At 40.9% G+C, this 21,058-nt stretch overlaps 1 protein-coding gene across 1 annotated transcript in view; it reads right to left on the minus strand.

Annotated features, from left to right (window-relative positions):
• Positions 1–21,058, minus strand: part of sez6a (seizure related 6 homolog a) — a 240,819-nt gene that overhangs the window by 24,467 nt on the left and 195,294 nt on the right. Inside the window, 4 exon segments of the mRNA XM_036595719.1 lie at positions 11,247–11,385; positions 12,779–12,973; positions 14,844–15,010; positions 18,488–18,656. Of these exon segments, the coding sequence (XP_036451612.1) occupies positions 11,247–11,385; positions 12,779–12,973; positions 14,844–15,010; positions 18,488–18,656 (670 nt within the window).

The raw sequence follows: 21,058 nt of genomic DNA on the forward strand, positions 1-21,058 counted from the left end.
TCCAGGCAGAAGAACAGAGTGGCAGTGCTTAGTGGGAAATAAACAAAGTCGCTGCCGGATGTATTACTGCAATCAGAAACACTTATCACAACCGCTCTGTGTTTGAAGAGATTTCGAAAGAAAAAGGCCGAGCAGGAGCCGACGGGAGAACGTGGCTGCAGTGTCAGAGAAAAGTCTGAAAAAAAGTCTGAAAGCAAAGTTGAAGGGTTTTTTCCGTACCTGAAAGTCGGGGCAAGATCCAAACCAAGGTTCATGCTTTTGTTACATTGTATACATTTGATCTGGTTTTGGTTTCACACTGCAACTTAGCGAGCGCACCAAAGAACTTTGCATGACACACGTATGTTCTGTTGTCATCACCTCCCTCTGATGATGGCGTGTTGTCAATCCAGTGGGTAGCCGTTTCCATTTGAATGGAGAATAATTAACATCCTCTCTCTCATCCTCTCAGAAAATGAAGTAGAAGTTGACTTTTTCATTGGAACAAATTACAGTTTAATATTTCGTCTCCTCCTCTCTGCGTGTGCTACAGCAGCTCATTTTACTTCTGTCCTGGTTCTTTTTCTTCTTCTATTGTTTGATGAGTGACGATGGCCTGTCTCAACTTCCTGTAATTGGTCCGAAAGTCTGAACCATCCAAAAAAGTGTTTTCACACCGCAAACGAACCAAACCATGGTTCAGTTTGATCCAGACTGAGACTACCTTATTTGGCTGTCCTTTGGTCCAGAAAGTGGTCTGAGGCCTCTTTTACACCTGCTGTTTTGGTTCGGACCAAACTGAAAAGTCCAAAAGTCTGGACCAAACAAGGTAGGTGTGAAAGCACCCTAGAGAAACCAAGGACACAAACCAAAGAAGTGGACGTGGCTGAATAATGTGCCCTTTGTACGGAGAGTCTGAACGCATTCTGGGTGATAAGCCCAACTGTAGGCATTGGAACCTCTTGAGAGCTCCTGTGATGAAACTGAAACCTTGACGGCACGTTAGCATTAACTTTAGGATAGCGGCTGTTATCGTTGACTTCATTTTGATTATTTTCTTCTGGATGTGTGCCACGTGAGGCATTGTTCTTTTGCGCAGGTGGGTCAGTTTAGGAGCGAGATCTGTCCAGACTAATGTCGGATATGCAGTAGGTCACATTAAAAGATATTGGGAACAGCCTAACAAAATACTCAGATTTGGGCCACTTTTACCTGCTGTGTGAACATAGACTTAGATTAGGTTCGGAGCTAAACTCTGCGGGGTGGTAGATCTCTAGGACCGGGATTGAGAACCTTTGCTCTAGCCTTTTATGGATGATCAGTTTCTGACCACAGAGCCATTCTTGACTGGATATTTTTGGATGGTGGGCCACTCTGAACACTAACCACCCAAATAATATCTGGAAAACAGAGTTGTGTGGGCAATAACTGACCAGCAAAGTAAAGCGTATGATGAATTACCATCAGTTAAGCAGCAGTTCAGGTAACATAGTGGCATAGATACACAAATAAAACACAGTAAACAAAAACACTAAAACATTGTGTTACCTATTAAACAATGCTGTTTCCACCTTCACTCCGCAACAGCTTGTGTTTCGATAATAAATAACTCATCAAAGCTGTCCAAAATAAAGCACTGGCTACAGACAAATCAACCTTCAGAACCTTAGAAGCAATAATTAAATAATTAAAGTTAATGGTTAATGCTGTTGTTTAGTACAGCTTTCAGTCTTTTCAGGAGACTTGCAGGGATGTTTTCCCACCTCCAAAGTTCAGTCTTAGAAGTTGGTTGCATTTTCCGCTTCACACAACCCAAATAATCCTAAACACATTCAACCAGCAGCTTCTTTAATTTGAATCCTTTTTTCTGTAAGAGCTTCCTGGCAGCTTTCAGACCCATAGCGCTGAGTTCTCTTCTCACAGTGGAAGGACGGCTGTGCATGTTTTCAGATCTGAATCAAGAGTGGAGCTTGATTTTCTCCTCTCTCTCAAAGATGAAAGCTTTAAGTGCTGTTTATCTGATGAGGCCAGTTTTGGTGGTTTACCAGATCTTGCTGGTGGTTGTTAGGAGTTCCATTTTCTCTGTATCTTCTAATCGGTTTTTGAGCTCCAGTTTCGGAAACTCTTGTCCTCCCCAGAAATATCTCCTGAAAAATGAATACATTGTACTTAATGGCCGATGTGCATAGTGCATTACCACAAAAGCGACAGTGTCCACTGATCATGGCCTGCTAGACAGCATCTCTCTCAGCACTGCTCAAATGTTTCCCTTAAGACTTTGTGAAACACTGTAGAGCTGAAAAGAGCACTTGGCTCTGTATGATGGCCATCCAGATGTCCCTAAAGGACTCTAGTACCAGGCTCGGCCTTGCTGGAACAGGCTTTTAAAGAGATTGAATGAGGTCTCGAACAAAAAAAAGGGTTTTCTGCTGATTTAACTCTCTTGCTTTTTAATTAGAAAAGTTAAGTATTGGTTTTTGAAATGCCAAAGGGTTGGCCTGTCTCCCAGTCTGAGGAGGGCCTTAAAGAAGGGCTTATTAATCACCAGGCCGACAAAAATCTGTTGCCCTCAGGGGCATAGCTCACACCCACCCAGCCCGGCCACGGGCTTACTGCCAGTCCAGGACATAGCCAAAGATGACAGATGGCAGCGGAGGAGGAGGTTTACATTCTTAGCGTAGGTAGTACAGCTAGAACAATCTCTCTCTTGTCAGTATTCACATTACATGCTTTTGCCAGCTTCAGCTGAACAAAAGTACATGTCGGTTGGGACAGTCACTTTCATCGTGTGGGTTTTTATAAAGGCTTTTCAGAGCACCAGTACTTGGCTGTAGAACAAGCACCAAGCTCTTGCACTGTTGGGCCCATGAGCCGTGTAGCGCTGCTTCACTGAATGCAAAGTAAGCTCAGGAATGTTCACTTTGTCCACGTAACATTTCAGTTTGCCAGTGAAGCAGCATATTTTGGCTAAACCTGCACTGCCAGCTGTTATTTCTCAGGGCTCCACAAGGGGGCTCCCTCTCCAATGCACCCTACATAGCTCTTTTCTGTTGACACAGCCATTTTGAAAGTCTTCTCAAAAAATGTAAACCCTGTTTACATTGTTTGTTTGGACAGCCCCTTACAGATTTTTCACAGAAGTTCAAATTATAAACAAACCATCTGGTAAAGGGGGTCAGGATTAGGATTAGCAGCAAGGTTAGGTAGGTTTGTTTAAATGCAAATTAAAAGCAATAAAAACATCCACAAAACATCTACAGGAGGCTATTCAAATAAACCTGACATTAAAATAATCATTGATATGTTGGTTAGAAGAACACAGTTAGAAGAAGTTTGGTTCCTGACTTTTCGTGGATTTGTTAAATTTCATCAGCAGCTCCTGGTTTAATTTGATAAAAGATTGATCAGATAAACTATGTACTGGATGGCAACTGTAAATGCTGGACTTCCTCCAGGAGGTCTTTGTTTAGTCTAACACACTGACATAAAACCACAATGTATTATTATTGTTATTACATTGTTATTGTTATTGAGATCACCCTTCATTTATTCCATTTCCAGTCAGGTTGGCCATTAAGAACTAGTTATTTATTTTCAGCATCAGGAAAAAAGCAGGAAACATTTATTTTATAGAAAATTATGCATATCATTCTTTCAGTATTTAGTGTTCCTTTATTACAACTTCCACTCTTTTCAGGAGACGTCCTGCAACAGAAAATCTGCAGGGATGTTTTTACACTCTTTCAAAGTTCAGTCTTAGAAGTTGGTCGCATTTTCTGTTTCTCAAAATCCAAGTAACTCAAACACATTCAGTGATGTTGAGGTCTGGACTCTGGAGTGGTCAGTCCATTGTTCTGAGAACACCAGCAGCTTCTTTGTTTGATGTCTCTATCTCCTTTTCTCAGTAAGAGCTTCTTGACAGCTACACATCCTTTCAGACCCATAGTGCTGAGCTGTCTTCTCACAGTGGAAGGATGGACTGTGGATGTTTTCAGATCTGAATCAAGAGTGGAGCTTGATTTTCTCCTCTCTCTCAAAGATGAAAGCTTTAAGTGCTGTTTATCTGATGGGGACAGTGTTTTGGTGGTCTACCAGCAGGTGGTTGTTAGGAGTCCCATCTAATGTACTCTGAAATATCTCCTGAAAAAATGAGTAACTTATACTTATTAGTGCTGGACATCAAATGAATGTTGGCCTTCAGTTTTTCATAGTACTGTACATCCTTACTTCCCAGATAAATAGCATTAACTTTGATTTTCTTAGGTGGCCTGAGACATTTTCAGAGCATTGTTTGATTGGCTAGACTATCTAGCCAATAACCCCCATTACTGCAACTAAAAAGGATCCTCATCTGAAATAGGGGGCGGGTAAACAATTATTGAGAAAAAGTCAAGACAGTTCCAAGATTTGGGACATCTGCTCACCCTAACAACAAGCTGACCAGTTAAAACAAAACTGTCACGAAGAGCTGGGCTACTCTCAATCTGGCCTGGCCCATGTTCATTCAACCTCATCCATCACCAAATTACCACTTCAAATTAACCCCCCAGCCGCCCAGGTGTTGAGCTGGGCACCTGCATGCTTGGCCGGCGGAGCTGCGTCTTAATGAGCACAGGGCCGGCCCCTCCTGTTTATGTTAAATCAATTAATCAGCCGTCATTATGCACACTGGTCCTGAGTAATTGCAGGCTGGCGAGCGCTGCATAATGATAATGGGAGAGCGAAAGCATTCTCATTAGTGGGGAGAAGTGGGCGACCACCCCTGTAATGAGCCCACCAGCACACGGAGCCCCCCTCCTCCAGCTGTGTCTCCTCTCACAGTTCCCGTTCAGTGGGGAAAAGAATGCTCGAGTGGGCTGCTTCCACAGCAAGCACAGGAGTTTGACAAAAATGGAACAGGTTGGGGCTTAAAAAAGGACATTATACTCGAAATATGCAACACATGTTGATGTTTCTAGGTCTCCATGGCATATATGACTTCAAATGTCTCATATTTTGTTAGCTATTACTTTGTCAAAGCTGAAACAAGTGAACAGGAAACAAAAAAAGTGGATTCTAATCTTCATAATGATTCCCTATTTGTGTTTGTGAGAGAATATATTTTGTTATGATCTGAATTTAAAAAGAAAGCAGTGAACTTAAAAAGTTGTTGAGCAGCCTCATTGTGCTGAAAAAAAAGTTCCTTTAAATTTTAGCCATGTTCTTGTGAGTGTTTGACACTGAAAGAAACACAATAAATTGAACTTGTCAATAAAGAAAGTAAATCAAACGCAACAGTAATTCATTGTGTATCTACCTACAAGAGACGTTCACAAGCCGATTCGCTGAAGACTTGAGTCTCTGGGGTGCGAGTCAGAGTTGAGTCTCGAGTCTGAGCTGTAAGACAAAGTCATGTCTTGAGTTTCTGGGCTGTGAGTCCAAGTCAAATCTCGAGTCTCTGGCGTGTAAATCAGAAGAGTCTCGAGTCTCAGTAGTTTAAATCAGAAGAGTCTCGAGTCTCTGTAGTTCAAATCAGAAGAGTCTTGAGTCTCAAAATAAAAAGTGAGATAAACATCTGTAAATCAGGAGAGTCTCGAGTCTCTGTAGTTCAAATCAGAAGAGTCTCGAGTCTCTGTGGTTTAAATCAGAAGAGTCTCGAGTTTCTGTAGTTCAAATCAGAAGAGTCTCGAGTCTCTGTAGTTCAAATCAGAAGAGTCTTGAGTCTCTGTAGTTTAAATCAGAAGAGTCTCGAGTCTCTGTAGTTTAAATCAGGAGAGTCTCGAGTCTCAGTAGTTCAAATCAGAAGAGTCTTGAGTCTCTGTAGTTCAAATCAGAAGAATCTCGAGTCTCTGTAGTTCAAATCAGGAGAGTCTCGAGTCTCTGTAGTTTAAATCAGAAGAGTCTCAAGTGTCTGTAGTTTAAATCAGAAGAGCCTCGAGTCTCTGTAGTTCAAATCAGAAGAGCCTCGAATCTCTGTAGTTCAAATCAGAAGAGTCTTGATTCTCTGGGTTGTGAGTCCAGGTCTAGTGTTAAGTCTTGACTCAGACTCACACCTCAGACACTCAAGCCTCAACTCACATCCCAGAGACTCAAGACTTGAGTCTGATTTGCATCCTGGGTCTCTGTTGTGCGAGTCTGAGTCGAATGTCATGTCTCAAGTCCCTAGGTTTCGAGTCAGAGTTGAGTCTCTGACATGAAAGTCCGAGTCAAGTTTTGAATCTTTAGGGTGTGAGTTGAGTCTTGAGTCTCTGTGTTGAGAGTCCAAGTCGAGTCTTGAGTCTCCGGGTGCAAGTCTTGAGCCTTCAGTCTCTGTGGTGAGGGTCCGAGTCGAGTCTTGAGTCTCTGGGGAGCGAATCGGGGTCAAATGTTGAGAGTCTTTAGTCTCTGTGGTGCGAGTCTGAGTCGAAACACTGATTTCAATTTTCATCACTGACATCCAGTAAGAGCAACAGTGGCTGGGTGTTCCAACCAATGAGTGAACATATATATCTTATATACAGTCAATGGTTCACTCCTCTGTGATTGTAGCGCCACCCCTTGTTCACACATGGATTCTTATTACAGCAGAGGCTCTCGAGGGGAACTGGAGCTCCACTTTGCTGTTGCTTTTGTTAGTTTGCTGCTCATTGATTTATCCCTAATACTCCCATGAGCACTGTCCAGTTTAGTCTGCTGAAGGTGCTCACTTTAAAAGCTGTATTTGAATGGGAGGGCTATAACTGCGGATTCTATCACAGCAACATACAGCGCACTGCAGCTGGGCTTCAGCCTGCACTACTACGGATGATTCTAAGGGTCAAACTAGGAAAATGTGCGAATGGTGCTAAAACAATTTGTGCTGTTAATAATTTATTGTTTACTTTGGCATACATAATAATTATGCAGCAAAATGGATTAAACATTTGCAGTCAATATTCTACATAGGTTGGTAAAAAAAGGAAAAGCAGACATACGAGCTTCGTCCACTAAGTAACGCCTGTTGCACACATTTCTCTTTGTCTGTTTATGCTTTTTCTTGTTTCAGCGTGTCTTGCAGCCACTGTCCATATGCTGTCTGCCACATGCTCATTTGAATCAGGATGGTGTGATGCCCATTGGGGGCTTTTTGAGGAAACGTGACCCAGAAACAAAACCCTGACCCCCCTCCGTCTGCTCCAGCGATCTGCTCACCCTGAGCATTCTGGGAATCTGCTTTAGCGGCGCTGATGAGCACTGAGGAATGTGTGTGTGTGTGTTACTGTGTGACATGGAGCAGAGATCCAGAACGGAACGCTGTCATTACTGCTCACATGGTGGCCCTTCCACATGGAAGCCGCAGAACTCTGACAGCTTTCTGCACAAAACACAGGAGGTGCCGCGTATCGACATAATGACGAAGCCACTAGCGCGGAAAATAAATGCAAATGGAAAAAAAATCTTAATCAGAGGATCCAAATGATTCTGTAATCTGAGACAGATTTAAACTTTCCGTCGAAAGTTTTGCGTCTTTCTGGAAGCTTCCTAACAATAATTTTCACTGCTACCTTTCGGCGATGTAATAAAAAATCAACAGCAAAGTTTTCTTAAGACAAAACAGCTTTTATGAAAAAAGAGCTGGTTCTAAAACACGATTGGCTGCACCACATTTAAAGCCACTGTAAAATACACATGCACAGTCATATGAAAAGTTTTGGCGGCCCTTGTCAAAATGTCCTTTTTTTTTCTCAGTGAAAATAAGTTAAAACCTTCCCTGGGAACAAACTTTTATTATTACTGTTTAATTACTGAATTTAACATATTCGAGGAAATGTGCAAACATTAAATTTTATCTTTGATGCTTTATTTATTTCCAAAATGTTAAACTCAGCAAATAAAAAAGAAATTGTGAAATTTAAGCTTATTTGCTGTAGAGGATGTTAAATTATTTTCACTTAGGAAATCAACTTGTAATTTGACTGGGGGTGTTTAAACTTTTGCGCACAACTGTATGACTGCACATAACAACTGACCAGACACATTCATGGGATAATCTTTGACTGTTATGTTCCGGATGATGTCACTGTAAAACTACACACACTGCAGATTCATACTGGATTAAAATCACTCCACAATTATTACTGTCAGACTGTAAAATCTACACACACTGCAGATTTATACTGGATTTAAATCTTGTTGGTAAACATTTCTATTGCAGTATGATTTTCTATAAGTATATCTAACAGAGCTTTAGTCTGACCCCCTGCCTCTAAACCTCACATTTCACTGATGGTTCTTCAGACTGCAGTAGAAGACCTCTCTCTTTCTTTAAAGCCTGCTGGAGCTTATTCATCGCGAGTTGACCATCTATCGCGCTGTGATGCAGTTAATGAATAAAGTGATCTTTCATCCTCTGTTGTTTGGATTTTCCTCGACCAGTCTTGGTCGTTAGCCTCTAATATGGAGCTCAGACGTTGGTCGAATTTCAGCAGTTTTAATGATCCCAGCCACTGTGCGGCTCTATATACGTGTGGGTGGTTCCTTAAGGCTCTGTGCCTTTCGCTCCATCATCTAATTGCTTCTGCTGCAGCTGCACACACAGATCCGCAGCCGAGAAAGCCAATAGTGAGGTCAGCAACTGCACCGAAGGGCCAAACGCGCTTAATAGGTAAAAATAAGTGTAACAAATGAGGAGGGTGCTGGAGAGCTGTGTACAGTGGAAGAGTGAGACACTGTAAATGCAGCAGCATAAACACACACACACACACACACACATACACACACACACACACACACACATACAGTTTCATTAGCAAGCATTAGACAAAGCTTCCTGACACAGAGATCAAGCTTGTTAGTGCGGAATTAACACGACTGAAAGTGGCAGAGTCTACGCAGCGTCCTCACTGCCAGGGTAAATTCTCTTCAAACACACATACACATGAAGACAAACTCTCTGTGAGGTTGGACAAGCTTTACAGAACCCTGTTTAATCAGTGGAGTTCCCTCAGAACCTTCTAAGCCTTCAGAGAAAGATTTCTGTGAAATAAAAATAGACGCGTGTAATTTTAGTTCCTTTTTACTTCTTAGAATTATCATACAATTCTACACATATTGTAGTAAAACTCTTATGTCATTGCTGAGTTTTGGTTGGAAACATTACATTTTTGTAACGACCCATGGAAAATGATCTAATCAAGGCTATTTCATACGCAGTATGATGAGCTGTGCTCTGCTAGCACTATGCTCCTATGTTAATCGATGCAGCCTTTCACACCGGTCGTACATGTCACGTGTCACCTTGGTGGCAATGTGCTTGTGAAACGCAAAAATACGCTTTGCATCTATTCTTGACGCGTGGCATGCTAGCAGTGTTTAGGCAGAAACACTTAGAAAATGCAGTATTCATGCTATAATGTACAATCAAGGCTAATAAACAAGTCAATAAATCTAGTTTGAACTTTCTGACCATGTGGCAGAAATCCCTCGAGTAGGTTAATGCTCTGAATCCACATGCGTCTCCCCCTTTTTGTATAGCTATATATCAAATGGTGTGAAAGCTAGCAATGGTAACGGCAGCAAGTCAGTTTCTATGGTAACACTTTCTATGAATGTCACGTTTGTAAACATCTATAAACACATTTATAACATGTTATAATGCATTCATAAGGCATTATATACATGGTTATAAATGTTTATAAAAATGAATTACACTGAATTACACTTTATAGCCATGTTTATTACACATTATGAATTGTTAATATAATGTACTATAAGCAGTGTTAATAACATGTTATACTGTCAGTGCCAAAGAAGTCAGTCCCACCTTGGAGAGCGTAAAGACAAATACAAAGTTTATTTATGTTCTGGGATTTCCAATATTTTATTTCTCACCGCTGGTGCTGTTAGGGCTGCATCTTCGTGGCTTCAGTCCTGAATATTCAGATGCTCCAAACAGGCTGTCCAGCCGAAAATTATTGCTACTATGTGCTTTTCTTACCCAGCAGCTCTCACTTTAAATGTTAAATTACATCACAGCAAACCAAGTACCCATGAGCCCCACCCCTGTCATTGTAATTTGTTCCCTCACTGGTTTAATGTCAATCGCTAGAAACCCTCACTCTGTAGCATCACTACACTACAGTACAGTAATGCTAGCATTCTACTGGATATGCATTGTGAAGTTGGTGCCAAGCTAACGGTGGTGTAGATTGACTTTCCCACATTGGGTAAAACACTGATGGCAGCTCTAGTTTAAACTCTGACATTTGAAGCCTGTAATGTGCTTTACTGTGTATGTTTTAGTGTTTCAGTAAATCCTTCAGTAAATACTTCAACTTGAAGCCTCACTCTTAACACTGGAGGAGGCTTTAGTACAGTACGCTTCACTTTACTTAGAGTGGACAAATACAACTTATGAGCTCTTATAATTTGTTATGAACAGTACTTATAATGCATTATGTTAACAATTCATAATGCATAATAAGCATGGCTATAACATGCAATGCAATTTTATAAATATTTATAGCCATGTTTATGATGCCTTATGAATGCATTATAACATGTTATGAATGTGTTTATAGATGCTTACAAACGTGACATTCATAGAAAGTGTTACTGTTTTATCCAGTACCACCCACTAGTTAGGACTCTCCCAGTCACAAGATAACACCAGCTTTAGGAGAGTGAAAGCTAGCACAGGCTTCCTCTGAGACCTGTGAAGCCACCACATTGTTTTGTACTGCTGCATATGCAATGTCACTGGACAGCTGAACGTGCTTGGAGGAAAGCACTAACCGTATCTTGTGTTGATAGGGCCAACACTTAGAGGGAACCCCCAGGTTTTTACTGATCCCTTGATGTTGTCCACATACAGTTTGTTTAACCCTCTGGGGTCCAGGAATTTGCCCATGCATCAAATTCAATGTTTCTATATATGTTTCTGTCTTTGTGATAATACAGCGCAGAAATATGGTTCATTTCCTGAATCTGAAAAGGTCAGGTGTTATTGTGAATAACTTCAAGGCTATGATCTATGGCGACCGAATCACAGCCATGACATCATTCGCAATAACATACTCCTTCTCTTGCTTTATAGCTTACACGTTTAGGACAGGGGAGCCAGGGAACCAGTGGGCTAATGGATGGCTAACACAAACTGTGCATCAACAGATGGACTACAGTCAATACAGTCAGCACCTGTATGCTAGGTGTTTCTGATAAAATGGTCAGAAAGCAGGTGTACTTATTAAACTGGACACTTCTATGGACAAATCTCACTTGCTAATTTGACCTGAACTTTCGTCTGAATCTTTGGGCCTGTGGGGACTCACACTTGGATGTCCAGCATGATCCTCTTGTCCTCCTCCACGTGGATGCCCCAGATGCAGTCCTGCCCTTTGTCGTAGGCCTCGGGCCAGTTTGGGGAGAGAACCACTCCAGCGGAATCTGTGATCTCTCCACTGCACACAGCTGCGGCACACATGAAATCAACATGTACATCCACTCACACTGCATTAGTTAAAGGTGTCTGTGACTGGAAGGCTTTACTCACTTGAAACATGTTGTATTACTGTAGAGTCATCTTTAGTTATCTGTTATTGTAGTTAAACAGCTAAAACATTGACCTCGGCAACCAAAATGAAATCAAAAGGCTTTTTTTCAAGTGCATGTTCTGAGGTGGTGCTGGGGGTATTTGGCTCAGCGCGTGAGTGTGGTTATCTCCTCGCTCTAGGCTCCTATGTTTTCAAATTTATGAGTGTGGCACGAGTAGGGCGTCATCAGGGGGCGGTAACGTTGTTTGACTGATTAGCATACTGTACCGAAGTACATAGACACGTCATCCACGCCTATAGCAGAGTTGAACCAGAGGGGGCTGCAGAGGTGGAACTGACCACGATAAAAATGATATATTTACAGTTTGGAAAGATGTGTTCACATTTTAAGCAAGGCTGGTTGTAAATAATGTAGATTGCAAATCAAATTTCAATATAACTTCACACGTTTAAGCAGGGAAAAAAGTACTGTGCATGATATGTAAAAAAAGTTACATAATATATAAATAAATTAACACATCATCTACAGGGAACACACTAAAATATGACCTTTTCTGCAAACTTTAGTGCACAATTTCTATTTATTTGCTGAGTTTAACATATTGGAAAAAGGAAACTTAATATATAAATTGGGTCGTAACTTGTGCACATATTTTTAATCAATATGCAATATTTCCAATAATTCAGCGTATAAACAGTACTTGTGCATTAAAATGTGAAGAAGTGTGTTCTCCTTGCCGGTTAACTTATTTTCACATTTCAATCAATAAAAAGTCAGAAAAAATCTATAAAACATCAGCTGACCGGGGTGCCAAACCTTTTGCACATAACTGAAACTACACAGTACTTTTTACTCAAAATACTTGCACAGTACTGTGGAGTTTGCACCACACATTTACTCAGGTAATACTTAGAATGTGCTGACCATTTTAGTGCAATTTAGTTAGACTCCTTTGGAATTCATGCAAAAATAATTACTTAATGCTTTGGAATTGGTACCTCACACTTACCTCGTTAATACCTACTACTTAAGGCTCTGTATAACAAAGCTTGATCAAAGCAAGTAAACATGTCTAGAACTTAGTTTGTATGATCGTATAATGTACCAACAATGTCATAATGAGTAATATTAGGCTTGAATAGATTAGATGTAAGATGCTTGCCAAGACAGCCTTGTTTACAAATGGAAGGTTTTATTCAGTAATGTCTGAAAAACTTGTAGATATAGTGAGGACTTTATCTAAATCTACAAGACATGTGACTTCACACACACTCTTGTCACTCACTGGGCTGTGGCAGTGGTCACTCACCTCGGCAGGCCGGCTCCGTCTCATTCCACTGAGGGTTGTCCGGGTCCACACACTCTATGGTTACAGATCCCTGCTCCAGAGTGTATCCCGGCTCACAGGAGAACTCCACCACTGTGCCTACTCCATACGACAGGTCACTGCTGGAGAAGTTGCCATACTTCACAAAGGGCTTGTAGCACGTCCCCTCAGCAAAGGCTGAAAACATACACCACAAACAAGAACTCAAATTCCAAACATCAGCATTCTCCACAAATTCCATTACACCACAAAGCATACTTGTTACACAGCGCTTAACTCTGTTAATACTCTATTTTATGCATTAACATTTTAGTCTAGGCTTGTGAAAAGACTCTTGGGCTCCAGCCACTTTACATGGTGGTACAAATATTTTTTGGCTAAATGTGACACAAATCTGATATGCTTGAACACAAAAATCTGACCTTTTTAAATCAGATTTGAGACTTTCATATATGATGCATATCCTACACATAGCCATGCAAACATAATGAGAACAGGCAGACTGGGAAGCCTTCGTCTTTCAGAGATCGAGCTCCACTCTTGCTTCAGATCTGAAAGAATCAAAAAGTTTTCCTGTCCATCCTTCCACTGTGAGAAGACAACTCAGCGCTATGAGTCTGAAAGCTGTCAAAAAGCCCTTACTGAGAAAATAAATAGACAAAAATGACGAAATCATTCAATGGACTGGCCACCCCAGAGAGTCCAGATCTCAACATCACTGAATGTGTGTGGGACGACTTGGATCATGAGAAGCATATCTAAGACTGAACTTTGAAGGCGCATAAAAATATCCCTGCAAATGTCTTTTGAGAAACTGAAAGTGAGTCTTCTGAAAAGAATGGAAGCTGTAATAAAGGTAAAGAGTGGACAAACTAAATACTGAAAAAAAATTAATTATATTTGTTAAGGCTGTTTTCTGTTTCATTCCTAACACTAAAAAATGAGTAACTTGTTTTGAAGAGTCATTTAAATGGAAATGAAATAAATAATGGGTGGTCTGTAATGATGCTGGGTGGCATGGATGTTTTGGTATACATATTATATAAGACCTAAAGCCCATGTGTCAAACACAAGGCCCGCGGGCCAAGTCAGGCCTGTGGCACAATCCTATTTGGCCCACAAAAGTATTTTAATTTTCTATTAATATTAGCCCACTACAGTTCCCAACATGCACTGCAACGTAATGTGTGCCCCCACCCCCTCCCCAACAATGATCTATGGGACAGCAACACAAAAACAAACCAAAACGAAAAAAAGATGTCAGGTGTCTAGATCAAGCGAATGGGCCATTTCTAAAACCTACTGTACACTGGGGTCATTTAAAGAGGTTTTGCAGCTAATGTAGCCTATTGTTTTACATAAAATTGTTCAAGTATTCAGTGCCTTTTTTTGACGCTGTAGTTTTGGCATATTTTGAACAAACAATGGCCAGTTTAGGTCATGGCAAAATGATAAGCAAAAATAAAATAAAAGCACAGCCGTTGTTTAATTTTTTTAATATGGCCTTTTTAAGTGATTGAGTTTGACCTAAAGGGAGGAATAGCACCAGTTTTTACAGTGTTCATGGTGTAAAAAGCGACCTGAACTGTTATATGCAGCTTTCACTTCACTGTTTGTCTGTTCAAGAGAAGTTCTTCTGTACTCCTGAAGCGTCCGATTGGACAGCCAACCTTCTCCATATAGAAACATCTGTATTTACTCTTGACTTTTCCATACAGATATTTACTATCCCTGCACAAACGTGAAACTTAAAATATGCCAAAAAACACTTCGAATCGAGCAGTTAATCCTCGTCTCACTAGCGATGCATTTAAAGTGTAGTTACAACATGTGCCTATTCCCATTGGCCACAGTAAAATGGATCAGCATGTGGAGCTGGAGCTTTCTGTATGCTACTGTGTTTCCTATCACGGTATAAAAGAAGCTCCAGGCTGCATTTATTGATGGATGACAGAGCGATAAGACCTGAGATAAAGCTGCTGTAGGCCTTGACTCAAGACCACCTCAAGTCCTGTCCAAACCAGTTCTTATAACCTAAGCTCAGTACCTTCATATCGAATAGCAGCACCAGTGCAGGTCCCCGTCTCGTCGGTGGTGAACTCCACAAACAAGTGCCTGCCTGTGCTCACCACGCCTTCATTGGGAAGATATTCCACTTCGTAGGAGTCGTATATGGGGGGTGAGTCGATGTTGTTCCCGTTCTTGATGAGCAGCCTGCACAAAAAAACAAAAAAACAAAACAGAACAACATTAGAGTGGCTTCGGGAATTGTCTGAGACAACTAAAGCAAAGATAAAAAACACAGAGGCTTTTAAGTCAAGCTTTTACTGGTTTTTGTTTCATCGGTGGAGGATGGCTCTGTAGTGGAGCGGCTTCATTAAAGAGCCATTTGTTAGCGCAGCCTTGAGACACGGCAGTTACAGTACAAAAATGTAATTAAATCTCCACTTCCCATATCTCTTCTGCTGCCTCTGTAGCCGCTCCATTAATTTGCATGTGGGGATGCTCTTAATTATGTGGAATGACACAGAGTGGGAGAGGATTCCACAGATGGAGCACGGGAGGCTTTGTGGCACTTTGTTCCATGTGTGCGTGCTTGAGGTTCGGGGCCGTACCCTTGGCAGGGGCACGCGCCAGCAGAATGCCTCCTACAACTGGGCAGCGTCCAGAGCGGTGATCTAACAGACTGGAATCTGTCATGTAATTAAAAGTGGTAGTTGTACAGTGTTTGCGTTCAAGTATTCAAGTGCTTTGTGGTCAGAAAATAGGTTAGCTAGTTAACTAGGCTGATCTATTTTGGTATCTTACACAACGTTTTTCTACATTGTAAACTTGTACATCATGAAATCAATGTTTACAGCCATAAGCAAACATCTTAACACAGTAAAAAATTAGACGTGAGCTCAACTAAAGAGTTTAAGGTAAATAATAACACATTTTTTCTTGAGTTAAGTCGACTCAATTCACCAATTCAACTGAATCTTCTTTGTTAAGCCAAAAGTTCTCATAACACTCACATTATGTCAGGATTTTACCTTAAAATAAAAGCTTCAAAATCATTTTGATGGTACACTGACTTACAATAGGGAGAATGGCGTCTGTGTCAGTGCCACTCTGTGCCCAGAACACCTGCTATAGTGCTATGTAACTTTGGAGGAGCAGGCACGAAACCTCTCATGAGAACTACGTAATGCTTTATGGCACCACCTCACACACCAACAACTGTGTCCTCAGCTAGTTTTAAGAAGAAGCTCAGTATTCCCAGCATGGACATCAAGGCAGGGAATGCCAAGAGAAGACCATGAAGGCCAAAGAAGACGTTGTGGGAGGAACAGAAGAAGAGAGAGACTGAGCAAGAGACCGGACAAGAGTAAATCTCAGACTGGCTTTTAGAGAGCTGAAAGAGATAAAAGGATGCAAGACAGTCTCACGGCTAATGGGAAAACAACAAAAACTCGACAGCAGAGTGTTCATCCCTGCCAATGTTATTTACGAAAGATGCTGCTATAGGCCTTATTGGTGTCATCCCTGTCTCACAGAGTTTTGTAGTTTTTCCAGATGCCAAAAGTCTAAACCTCAGTCCGTTTCAGGCTGGCATACAAAGAAATAAATTCATCTCACAGCAAACAATTTGGTCAGTCTGCCAATTTCACACCAAATTAGCCTTGAAAGTTTGCAACCTCCTGTAATAAGATCTGTAATTTTACTTACCTTGTAAGTCAAGATGGACCTTTCTGCCCTGATGTTCTTTGCTAGTGTTGTGCCGAATTCTGAATCCCTGGCAGAATCCAGTTCCCCTTCGCATGACATGCAGGCATATAGACACTACAGATTACACTCTTGATTTTGGTTATTTACAAATAAAAAAAACAAAAATAGCGAGTGTAATCCGTAGAGTCCATATGCCTGTGTGACGCCCATGCATGCAAAGGGGAGTCAGATTCGGTATCCGTCAACGCATCAACAAATGCACATGTACAGCTGTCCTCAAAGCATGATTTGTATTTATGACAGTGGTGTAAAAGTGAATTACACTCCGCAATCGCACGGGGACCCCAAGAGCAAAGATACCGATTCTCGCATAATGCTGTTTTAAGTAAACAATGTAGATTATATTGTTATATTTATAATATAATATATTTTTACACAGTTTACCCACTAGCTGGGGTTCAAACTCTCAATCTTCTGATGTTGGGATTGAATTTAGCCACCACACGTTACTACATTACTTTTCACTTAAAATAACAATTATTTGAGTAATTTCGGGAGCTTATTAGTGAGTGGTACAACAGTCTAAGCATTCACCCCCACCAGGAGGTATTGAGTTTGAACCCCAGTGATGCTATCCGTAAATATCAGATGGGACTGTGTGATGGAAAAGGCCAAGCTAGTGAGGAAACTGAGTAAAAATGATACATTCTATATTTTTACCAAACTGGGATGCAGAACTAAAAAGTGTGAATTAGCAGAACTTTTGACTAAACTAAGAAGTTTGAATGTTTGGGTGAACTCTAGAATTCTCATGTCAAGAAAAGCTGTGTTATCAGTTACCTTATAATTTTGAGTGGACTTTCATTTTTAACAGTGTAGCCTAATTGCTGGCTACTAAAAGCAAGTTTCAGGATTACCACTGACCACTGAAACTGCCCTGCATCATGTATGATAATATAGGAATCATCGCTTAAAATGATTGATTGGCATTAGATAGACCAATCAGACTGACCAATATTTCAAATCATTATTTTATAATGTTATTGTACTGCAGAAGAGCACAATGTGGTAACTCACAACTCTGCTACATAACATTGATATAAACTATAAGCATGCCATAAGTGTGTCATGGTAGATGGTATATGCTGTCATTAAAGATTATGTCCAGTGATATAACAATGTCACATTACCATTACTGGTAATTGTCATGGCAGATATCATCATGTTTGATGTCATGATGGCTGCAAACATTATGACATCTCTCATGACAATTAATGCCAATGGTAACACGACACTATTATATTACTGGACAAAATCATGACAGCATATCACATCTGCCATGACATGTTTATAGTATTGTTATGTCAATTTTATGCCAGTGTGATGTAGCAGGGTTTACAGTCTTAACCCACACTGTGCTACTGTGATATTGCACTAAATGTCTGCATTCTATTAATGTAACTGCATTTAAAACACTATAAAAATGAACACTGCATTTTTCTGTATAGCTAATAAAGCTTTGTTTCAAAAATATATTTGGCCAACCTTGGTCTTCGGCACAGGACAAAATATGGAGAAGCTCAAAGTAGAGCCACTACTCCTCCACATTGAGAGGAGCCAGTTGAGGTGGTTCAGGCATCTGATCAAGAAGCGCCCTGGCCGCCTCCCAGTGGAGGTTTACCAGGCACGGCCTACAGGCACGAGGCCCCGAGGTCGCCCTAGAACCCGCTGGAGGGATAATATCTCCAAGATGGCCTGGGTGTGGCTTGGGGCCCCTTGGACTGAGCTGGAGAAAGTTGCAGAGGACAAGGTCGTCTGGGATTCTCTGCTTTGTAAGAATTTGATAGGCCTGTTTTTCCCCTCTAACACCTTTACCAACAATACAGCTTGCCCTTTATATTAAAATATAGGACTTCCCATAATACAACTGCTGTGTTCAGCATAATGAGTTATCCCATATGTATTTCAACCTGCTATTACCTGTCGTCGTCCTCAGCCAGGGCCACTTTTTCAAAGTGGACATGCAGCCTGTGGCCCTCGGGGGCCTCCAGGACCCAATGGCAGGTGAGGTTGTTGCTGTAGTTGCCTGGAAACCCGGGCGAGACGATGCGGCCCAGCGTGGCATTTTTCACCATCCCTCCGCAAGCGGCTGCCAACAGAACACACATGAGAGAGAGATGGGCGTGCGAGTAAAGGACAGATAAATGAGGGGAGAGAAAAAGCAAGAATGAAAGGTTAGCAAGCAATAAATTGTAAGAAGGAGATAACAGAAAATAACAGTAACCAAACGCTGCGGTGTCCCCTTGGACAAAAAGGGCAATCTGAGTAGGAAAGGTCGAGTGAGATAAAGAGATGGAGCTGCAGTGTTTGTGTCTGTTCATGTATGGGTAAGAAAGAGACATAAAGATCATGTTTGTGCTGCCTATAAGTGCATGAGTGTTTGTGACTATGTAGGAAAAGACATGAATTTGCTACCAGTACCAAGTGTGGTATCATAATGCTCAATGCCAAAAGGACACCATGGCAAAAAATCAAAAAACTCTGTAAACACTCAGTGTTTAGTGGATTGACTGTGAAATAATATTCACATTGCTACGGCATCATTAGCATTTCTTGCATTTGTTCCTATTTGAGAGCTACTGAGGTACACTGAGCCAAAGTGAGGCCAAGTCATGGGATATAAATATACACTGTGTGGCCAAAAGTATGTGGACATCTGATCATCACACCCATATGAGTTTGTTGGACATCCCATTCCAAACCCATTGGCATTAACATTGTAGCGACCTGCTACTGACTGGTTGCTGGCTTCTAGAAGCTGGTGAGGCGTGGTCATGCTGATGGCCACACCAGGAGGACCATGGGAAAAATGCGCCATCCAGAAAAGGGACCTACTGTTCTTGTTAATGTCATTGTTCACTGGTTTGAGGTATGTGTAGGTGTTTATTGTGTTATTCTGTGTTGGAAGACGTGGGTTGTTAGTGTGTGTTTTGGGTGGGAGGTGGGGAGGGGTGTTCACCGGTAGTGTGAAGCTTTACAGGGCAACCTCATATGCAACTTATTTCAATTTTAACATTAAGCTTTAAGAAAGTTAGGAGAACTTATCTTTTCAGAGATACAGTGAATGGTTTACTTATAACAGCAATAAAATGATCAAATTCGCAAACTAATAGTGTTGAGCTTAGCATTAGACTAAGGTTAGGTTTAGTTTTAGATGTATTTCTTTGGTTGAGGTTAAGATTAGGGAAAAGTTAAGTTGAATAAAATTGATATTGATTTGAATATCAATTAACAACACAGTGATCTACAAATGTCCTGCAGGACAGTTAAGACAAAGAGGCGTTAAAAAGGCATGATGACCATTTCAGTGTCTTCTGTGCAAATACATTTAGATACTGCTGCTCTTGAATGTTTGTTAAATGTCGTTGCTGACAAGCAAAGTTAAGGCTACTACAGCGTTCAATTAATCTTCATTACATACACTGACACCGAGATATCAATTAACACCTTAACAGATGGTCCCGAGAACAGAGATTTATGATGGGTCATCTATCCAGACAAAAGATAATCACTCATGGTTTATTGGTTGAAGGACAAGCGTGTTTGAGGCACCATACAGGTGTTTTTAGAGGGAAGCTAAAAACAGACACAGAGGAAGTACACTGAGGAATAAATGTGCCAAAAAGGGTTATTTGGAGCAGTGCTGCAGGAGAACCACTTTTGGCACCCTAAAGAACCCTTGAACGCATAAGTCTTCAAAGAACCATTTGTGAGGAACCTTTTTGAAGTTTATGTCATAAAATCAAATACCTAAGAATAATTCAGGAAGTTTTGAAGGATGTTCTGTGTTATTTCTTCCCTGAGGTCCACTTAGGATGTTTATGTACCAATATTGGTCATAACTAATTTCTTCAGAACCTTCCTGACCTCTCACTGTCCCCTAGAATGAAACAGAATAAATGAATGAAATGTTACTGTGCCTTTAAGACTGATATATGTAAATGACCCATGTGCTGATTGGTTGTCCCGCATTGATCCTCATTCCAAGAGCTCTTTGTGCTGAAACACTCCTTGCATAATTAAATGGTTGAGATGTAAACAAAGTGATTCAGAGTGGTTTGGTGTGAAATGCTACATTATTGAGAAACTTACGGTCAAAATTGTTCACAATGGTGGTGATAAGAACCAGATGTCCACCTCTAAAAGCTCTGTCACACAAAGTTATTACACTAAATAGTTATTTATATACTGTCTAATGTCAGATACATTGTTTTGCGATGTATAAAATAAAATCTATTTATGGCAGAGGGATACATGCAGGTAGCTATAAGGCAAAACTTAGAATTACCACTATTTTACCACTATCAGCATTACATATTACCAAAAGGCATGTGTAGGTTCACTGGTGGTTTTGGACAGTAAATAAAACAACTATATTTGTGCTGTAGATATCTTGACCCCTGGTTCCTATCAGCACCACTGTGAAGAAATCTGAGTCTGTAAGTTTCTCTACTATGAACCATTTTACACCAAACCACTCTGACTTTGTTT

The sequence above is a fragment of the Colossoma macropomum genome, unplaced genomic scaffold (genome assembly GCF_904425465.1).
Source record: "Colossoma macropomum unplaced genomic scaffold, Colossoma_macropomum, whole genome shotgun sequence".
Classification (NCBI taxonomy): domain Eukaryota; kingdom Metazoa; phylum Chordata; class Actinopteri; order Characiformes; family Serrasalmidae; genus Colossoma; species Colossoma macropomum.